The sequence below is a fragment of the Panthera onca genome, chromosome A2 (genome assembly GCF_046562875.1).
Source record: "Panthera onca isolate mPanOnc1 chromosome A2, mPanOnc1 haplotype 2, whole genome shotgun sequence".
NCBI classification, from domain to species: domain Eukaryota; kingdom Metazoa; phylum Chordata; class Mammalia; order Carnivora; family Felidae; genus Panthera; species Panthera onca.
This window is the reverse complement of record NC_138340.1, coordinates 149,636,600-149,645,441: the sequence shown is the minus strand read 5'-3', so window position 1 is coordinate 149,645,441 and position 8,842 is coordinate 149,636,600. Positions and strand designations below refer to the sequence as shown.

General features: G+C 42.7%; 1 protein-coding gene across 3 annotated transcripts in view; it reads right to left on the bottom strand.

Annotated features, from left to right (window-relative positions):
• Window positions 1–2,293: 2,293 nt before the first annotated feature.
• Window positions 2,294–8,842, bottom strand: part of LRGUK (leucine rich repeats and guanylate kinase domain containing) — a 108,981-nt gene continuing 102,432 nt past the window's right edge. For all 3 annotated transcript variants that reach the window (XM_078439231.2, XM_078439235.2, XM_078439226.2), the window contains 2 exons: window positions 6,426–6,577; window positions 2,294–2,584 (listed from right to left, as the gene is read on the bottom strand). In XM_078439231.2, coding sequence (XP_078295357.2) covers window positions 2,439–2,584; window positions 6,426–6,577 — 298 coding nt within the window. In that variant the 3' untranslated portion in view covers window positions 2,294–2,438. The remainder of the gene's footprint in view (window positions 2,585–6,425; window positions 6,578–8,842) is intronic.

Sequence of the window (8,842 nt, the reverse complement as noted above, 5' to 3'; positions counted from 1 at the left end):
AGATTTTCTATTTCTTTGCTGAAATAGTCTTTTTCATTTTTTCCAATGTTTATAAGTGCTTCCTTCTTGAAGCAGTTACATGGTAGCTGCTTGAAAATCCACCAGATCATTCCAGCGTGTTTCACCTTGGCATTCACATATGTTGATTCTCTTTTCTCATTCAGGTTGAAGTTTTCTTGATTCTTGGACATTTGGGACAGTATGTTATGAGAGTCTGCATCCTATTTAAATCTGTCTCAGCAGACCTTCTCTGACACCATGACTCATTCCTGCCAAGTGGACGTGGAAGTCTAAACTCTCTACTTGGCCTCTCTTGACACTTAGGGTGGAAAAGGGGGAATTATGCCTTATTGATACTGGGGGGGGGGTAGAAGTTTAGGGTCCCCACTAGGCCTCCAGTGACACCACCTTGGCTTAGAGGAGGAGGGCACTCTTTACTGTTCTCCACATAGCCTCCTCCACTGATGGTGCAAGAAGACAGATCAGTGGTAAAAGTCCTGGATATCCACAGGACCTTCTCTGATACTATCCTCCTGGGAAGGGAAAGAAGTGCCTCATTACTATAATGTAGGGAATGGAAGTCCAGGTCCCTATATGACCTTCAATGACACTGTGGGAGGTGGCTCTCATTAATATTGGGTAGTCATGCAAGGGCTGGCTGTCCAAAAGAACTTCTCTGACATTATCACAGCAGGGAGGAGAGGAGCCTCATTATAGCCAGAGAAGCCTTTGCTTACAGGGTAGGGAGTAAGGGTGGGGCCACAGTTTTATCCAGGGTGTTAGACTAAAGTAGGCAGTTACTGTCTAAAAGTTTTCTGTCTTGCTAGGCTGCCTGTGTCCTAGTCCTTTAGCTAGAGAGAGGGAGCTTTTTGCTGGAGCTTTTGTTGTCTTTACCATTAATGTTTTGGGATTGTAGCTTCTCCAGCACCCAGTTCAGGATATTTGAGCTTAAAAAAAAAAAGAAAAAGAAAAAAAGAAAAGAAAAAGAAACCCAAGGAACTCACCACTGTGTGTTACTCAGGCCCCAGGCTCCGCAGCTCATCTGCCTTCTTCCATCCACCTCTCCATCTCCTAATGTTTGTTTTAGATACAATTTCTAGGATTTGACTGTACTTTGTGGAAGAAATAGGGACAAGTACATCTCCTCCATGTTGTCTGAAATTGGAACTATTATTTTTATATCTTCTGGTATGTCTAAAATATTTCATAATAACTTTTTAAAAGATTAGATGATCCTGGTGAACATTAAAATATCCCACTCTCTCCCTCCTTACTTCTTCAGAGAGGATTGACTCCCTTTTCCTGCTCAGCCTGTCCTTTTCTTCACGTTCTGCCCTTCCCTCCCACCCCACTCCTGTCCCTTCCCACCAAGCCAGAAAAGAACTTCAAGCGGCTTCTGTTGAGACTGCTTAGGGCTAGGTGGAAGACAGACGCCAACAGCAAATCATGTCACATCCAAATGTGATAATGGGAGAAAGGGTTATTAAAGGGGGTTTTGATATTTTTAAAAGGGAAGTCATTAGAGGGTTTTTGGTATTTTAAGTATGTAACAAATAGTATAGTACTATATGAAAGCTCCTGTTCCCGTGAATCATCATGTACAGAGGATTCAGAGAGGAGACAATATACCAATCCAAAGATGTGTTTCAATGTTTTACGAACCAGGATAATCTTACTGGCACATATCAGCTGAATACTAGCCTTATCTATAAGTACCCAGTGTTTTGTTGTTGTTGTTGTTTTTCTTTTTTTTTCTTTCTTTCTTTTTGCTGCAAACAGTAGGTAGTGAAACTATACAGATGATGAAAATTGTTTAGAAATATGTCTAATGACGAGAAGCACATAATCAGAGTCAGGAAAGGGTGAACTAAAATAAATATATGATAGTTCTTATTCCTTCATATTGCTAAAGCAAGTCAAGAACCATGAACCATGAAAAAGACATGAATTAATTCCCTTTGAGAGATGCAGTCGATATCCTATTGGTCACAAGTTAAATGGAACTCTACAACACTTTCATAATCAGAAGAACAAAATATTTCAATCCCCCTAGAGTATACACTAATGTTCTAAATGGGCGCATTGAAATTTCAAAAGCAGAATCCCAGTTGGATATATCCAAAAATCACTATGTACATAGCAATGCAGAGATCTTGGGAGATTTTGCCACCTGATGTTTCAGAGCAGGAAGCAGCTGGAGAAATCATTAACAGCTTAGGAGAAAAACTGAAATTACATTTCTAAAAGCTAAGAATAAATAATTTACATGAAAAAAAAGACACTAGTCAGAGAATCACAAAAGAAATTGATTGAGAGAATTAAGGCATACAGAACATTCTTTTGTAGGTAATTGGTTGAGTGGGAAATAGGATCCATGGCCAGGTAAGACAAAGGGATTGGACGTGATCAGAACAAGTTTTACGTGTTAAGATCAAATGTCAACCACTGGTCCACTTGCAGCCCTGAGGGATTGGAGGGAGGATGAGTTTGGTGTTGAGACCTGGTTGACTGACAACTGAGGTCATCATGTGTCTTCTGTGTTCGACAGACGCTTTTTCATGTGGAAATGACTGTTTACGTAGCACTGTAAAACATTAAGAAAAAAAGACAGTACATGTAGTTAACCTCTTGGTACACTAAACAAAAGAAAATAAACATTGCAATGTTGTAAGCACCACAATATTGTTTAGAGTTAATTCAAAACAAACTACAGGGAACAAATGATATCCAAGCAATAAAAAATCAGAGTTTTAACATATACCCTGTGCATGGTTAGACGAGACTGAGGTTGTATAGACTTGCCCAATGATCAGAAGGTTGCCAAAGCAAGTAATTCCTATGCTACTCTTGTATCCTTCTCATACCCTCTGTAACACTGCCTGGCATCATATTCTTTTACAATCATTCTTAACCAGACTTGGCACAGACATACAAATGCAGACATGCACCTATATACCCTGAAGTCCTTCCTAGTAAAATCTCATATACTGTGCTCTAAGGTTGGTCTGTTCACCAAGGATGAAGACACCAAGGATGGGCCACGGAGCTAGGTTCCACTGGAGACTGTGGGAAGCAAGAGGACTTTGGAAGATAGAGACTGAAGGTTGAGCATGGTGGCTGCTGGCCGAGGAAGCTGAATTTTCACTGGGGAGAAGCAGCATAGTGGGGATTGAGAAAGTGAAGCACGGTATTCTACAGAGTGAGAAAAATGGTGTGATCTATACCAAAAGATCAAGAAGACTATCTATGGGGCATATGGAAGCAATCTGAATCACTGAAGGGAAATGGGCCTTTTTAAGGTATATTCACAGCAAGAATGTCATGCTCTCTGAGATATTATGTTAGCAGAGGACCAAAAAAAAAAAAAAAAAAAAAAAAAAAAACCCGGAAACCTCCCTCCTTGTTTGCTGTTTCTTCTTCTTCCCCACATACTGCCGCCCCCTCTCCGCCTACGTGGAGGTATTTTTTTAAACTGGAAAGGGTGACAAAAACATCTTAAGAGAAGAAAGGCCCTGAAGAAGAAAGAAGACAGTAGAAGAAGCCTCCTTTCTAAATCAGTTCACATTTCTACACGCAGGTAAGTTGTATCCCACGGTGCTGAAATAACTCCAGAAGTGCTTTTGGAGTGTTTGGTCTCAAAGAATGCACGAACAGTGAGAAAAGTACTGGAGACAAATAACATTGCCATTTTTAAAATGGGAAGGAACCAGGATTTATAAACCAGTACACTTGACTTTAAACCTTAAACATAACCTCAAGTTTATGCAAGAAATGGTTGGTGCATTTAGAAAATACCAGAGTGAGTAGTAAGTGCTGGAAGGGATTTGCAAAAAAAAAAAAATTATTTCAAATTAACTTAATTTCCCTTTTACTTGGGCAGGGGTCAATATATTTATAGCCCACAGGTCTGCAGTATGTTTTAGCAAATAAAGTTATTGGAACCCAGCCCATGACCATTAGTTTGGTCCATACTGTCCATGGCTGCTCTCACACCACAACGGGAGGGTTTAGTGCTTGCAGAAAAGTCTGATCCTTTACAGAAAACTTGCTGACCTCTGAGTTAGAAAACACCACTGAGATAGTCTGTCTTAATTTCTGCAAGGCATATATCAAAGTTTCTCACATAAAGACACTAGAGAGATATGATTAGGAATCACATGCCAAGTAGAATTGAGTCTCCAGACACTTGTCACAGGGCACTACCCTTGGCCAAGTCCTGGATCCTATTGTTGACAGAGACTATGACAAAGGCATAGAGAGCAAACATGCTGGTTTTACAGAAACCCATGAAGTAATAAATATGGAAGATGAATCAATATCCAAAATGATCTAATTAAACTAAAATGTGGGACTGAGACCAAGATTATAAAAAGATGAAAATAGAAGTTGCATCCACGTAAGAAAAAAATAGATTAGATAGATAGATTGATTAGATGATGGAAACCTGGTTTGGCAGTTTGTGTGGAAAAGATATGAGAGCTTAAGTGACCCAGAACCAGTCGTGTGATGTATTGCTAAGAAGACCACCCCAGAGAGACAATGGCAAGATGGCAGGCTGGGAAGCTCCAGGCCCTTGTTCCCCCGTGCAAACACTGACCGACAAGACGAACGAAAACAACCCTGTAGGAGCTTTGGAAATCAGTGGAAGAGCCATAGCAAGCAAGTGAATGCCCAATCAAGAAAAAAGCCGCATTAAGAGCAGGAGGGGGGCACCTAGGTGGCTTATTCGATTAAGTGTCTTGACTCTTACTTTCAGCTCAGGTCATGATCTCAAGTTTTGTGGGATTCTGCTCCGACTTGGGTTCCGTGTTGACACCACAGAGCCTGCTTGGGATTCTCTCTCTCCCCCTCTCTTTCTCTCTGCCTGCCCCCACCAACACACACACACACACACACACACACACACACACACACACACCCCAGTAGGAAATTTCAAGGTTCGTCTGTTTGTTTTAATTCACCTTTGTCCCACCCTCCTCCTGCGAAAAAGAGAGAGTAGACCAATGTTCTGACCTGTCTGGGTCACCTAACTCGGGTTTCAGAGGGCCAAAAGTGGCACAGCTTTTGGCAGATCTCACACAGGTGAAGCTGCAGGAAGCAGTGGGCATGGCTAGTTAAAACCCACAAGGTGGTCGTGGGGAAGACAGACCCACGTACGCCTAGCGTAAGAAATTACTACTTGAAGAATATAATAGAACATCTTCATTAGGCCCAAGAAGAAGCTGGGGTGAGACTCTTAAGGGGTGAGGGAAATTAAGACTTGAAACAGTACCTGTGTACAGCGGAGAATTGGAAAAAAAGTACACACACTGGTCCGGGAAAGGTACATGCCCGGAAAAGGACTGGAAGGACCATAAGCCTTCACACTGGGCTGACCCCGGGCTCAGAACACGCCCTGCTAATTAGTGACGGTCTTCTCTGGCCCTCAGTGCAATGTGCAGAGTTGGAGAGGTGGCTGTTTTTTTCAAATGCTCAGTTTTCCACCGAAGATCACGTGGCACATAAAGAAAGAGGAAAACATGGCCCATTCAAAGGAACAAAAGAAATCTCCAGACACCATCCTGCAGAAAATTACCACAATCTTCTGCTCGTGTGTGTACAACGTTATAATCATAATGCCTGGTATCTAGCACTTGACTTCTTTCTCACACCACATCCAGAGGGCTTTCTTCTGGGCTCAGGCAGAACTTGGCCACCTACCCCGGGCTACAAATGGCGGCCCCGTGCCAGCTTGCAGGTCCTCCAGAATCCCCCAGTGTACTCACGGCCCTATCTGCTGCTCACAGAGTATAGCCTTCTATCCCAACCCTGGGTTACTCTCTCCCTTTTTCACATCCCCTCTAGCCCTTCAGTCTCCTCGCACCGTTCAAGGGTCTTTACTCGCTGTCATTCACGAACACTGCTGCTATGCCCACAGACAAAAAGGCAACGCCCATCTTGTTGGTGCCTGGAGATACCCGTTCACATGTGTGTTGAGGAGGAAGGGGCACAGACGGGGTGACGTGGGTAGGCCAGAGCCTTAAAATCTAAAACCATCGGGATTCTGCCAGGTTCCCAGAGCAGGAGATGGGCCGGCAATCTGAAATCTTCCAGGTTTTTCTTCACCTTCGCTGAAAGAGGCCTAAGTCATCAAAGCCCTGCCGCAGAGAGCACAGGCCCCTTGGCCCCAGAAGACCCCTGCGGGCAGTGTATTCTAAGCCCATTCTGAGTAGCCTAAGTAAGTGACCCTGGACATATTCCCGACCTTTCTGAACTTTGTTTCTCATCTCTAACAATGGGAGACAAAAACCCAGTCCACCTCAGAGGAGAGATTCTGACTTAAAACACTCATTTAATTAAAAAAATAAAAAGCAGGAAACAATGGGAAATAGATATAATTATAACATTAATATTTATATGAGAACCATATGTAAAATGACTCATACCTTTTAGGGTCTCATCTGCCTCACTTTCGCTTATTCCTGATCCTACGTATGAACAAATGCTGCCCTCTGGAGGCTGAAAAGACATTTCTTTGGACCACGGATAGGCACGAAATAATGTAGAATAGCTCTTGATGATGTGGGACTCCTTGCCACTGAAAAATGAAAAGTGAATGATATCTTTGAGATGAGAAACTACCAAGGGCCATACAATCTATGCCTGTGGCTTCACTGGGTTACCGTTACTGGGTCCTTTCAGTAGTCGGTGCACATCCCTGTCGAGCTAAAATTTTCAGCGGTATCTGTAGTAGGAGGAACTAGATGGCAGAGGACAGAGGAAACACTGCGCGTATCAGCATAAACTTCTCCTACAATCTACAAACATAACCGAACACCTGTTAAGAGCAAGGCATCGTGGTGGGTGCTGGGGTGTTCACAAGATGAGCAAGACACAGATACTAATTGCTAGGGCTTCGGAATCAAGTGCAGTTTGTATATGGCGGCTCCTGCTACTTCAAGGATAGAGGAAATGAAAGTGTATTAGGGGGCCTGATCTGGATCACGCAATGGGCACACCCAATGCTAGTTTTGGGGGGCTGTGATTTTGTTGCCCTTTCCGGGATAAGGTTGGGTGGGATTGGGGTGTCTGATGTTCCTGTCTTTGGGCCAGTGCACATCCTGCCACCAGGTTACCCCCCTTTGGGGTTCGCCTGCTTCTTGGCTTCCTCCCAGGGGAGGCAGGTCCATGGAGGGGAGGGGAGGGGCTCAACATGCAGAGCACTGGGACGTAGCTGGGCTTTGCTGCTTTGTTCCCACCAAGATTCAACAGTCTTTCTGCATTTTAAAATTTATCCATTTGTGAATTAGTTTGTCTCCTGTCATTTGCAAACTGTCTTCTCCTCATTGATCTTTGGATGATCTATCTTCCCGTTTGCCATATCAATTTGCGTGAATTCTACAGATTGAATGTTAACGCTTGTGTTATATTTTAAAGAGTTTGCTGTTTCCCTTTTACATTTGTTTTGGACCTAGAGAAACTCGAAATGTTTATAAAGTCAAAATGTACTTATCTTGTCCTCATTTTTTTTCTTATTTCTCCAAAAACATTTCCTTAACATTTTAAGCAACTTACTACAGCTGACCCTTGAACAATGTGAGGGTTAGGGGTGCTGACCCTCAGTGCGGTCGAAAATCCATGCATAACTTTTAACTCCACAAAAACTTAACTACTCACAGCTTACTGTTGACTGGAAACCTTACTGATAACACCAACAGTTGATGAGCACATAATTTGTAGGTCTTATGTATTATGAACTGCATTCTTACTCTTCCAATAAAGGATCGTAGAGTAAAGGTTATTAAGAAAATTATGGGGTGCCCGGGGTGGCTCGGTCGGTTAAACGTCCGGCTTCGGCTCAGGTCATGATCCGTGGTCTGTGAGTTCAAGCCCCACGTCCGGCTCTGTGATGACAGCTCAGAGCCTGAAGCCCGCTTCAAATTCTGTGTCTCCCTCTCTTTCTACCTCTCCCCTGCTCACGTTCTCTCTTAAAAATAAATATTGAAAAAAATTAAAAAGAAGTTAGTAAGAAAGAGAAAACACATTTACAGTGCAGTATACTGTACTGCAAATAATCCATATATAAATGGGCCCATGTAGTTCAAACCTGTGTTGTTCATGGGTCAACTGTATATACATATAATTAAAACTAAGTGATATCATACAGAAGGACTTATAATAAAAAGCGACAATCCAAGCCCTACCTCTCCCGATACCACTTTTACTCTCCTGTGAGCCAACCATTTCTAACCATGTCTGTTTTTAGATATTCTGACAATAATCTTATTGCTAAATGTTACTGACCTCTTTTGACTTACTGCTTTTAAACTTATCTTTGGCAGATACGGATTTCTGCTATGATCGGAAAGGATTCATCCTTTCCCCTATTTTCCCCCCAAATAGCTCTACCACTATTTTCACTTCTCCCGTCTGCCAGAACTACATCTCCATGTACTGAATTTAAAATCTCCATTTTCGGGGCGCCTGGGTGGCGCAGTCGGTTAAGCGTCCGACTTCAGCCAGGTCACGATCTCGCGGTCCGTGAGTTCGAGCCCCGCGTCGGGCTCTGGGCTGATGGCTCAGAGCCTGGAGCCTGCTTCCGATTCTGTGTCTCCCTCTCTCTCTGACCCTCCCCCGTTCATGCTATGTCTCTCTCTGTCCCAAAAATAAATTAAAAAAACGTTGAAAAAAAAAAAAAATAAAATCTCCATTTTCTTGTTCCATCAACAACAGATGATGCATATTAACTTTCCACCCCACCTCCTCAACTGTCATTAGAGCTCTACGTTTCACTGCCAATGTTAATGAGATGAAGTTTTGTATTCATAGTTTTGTATTTTTATGATTTAGCCAAAGAACAATT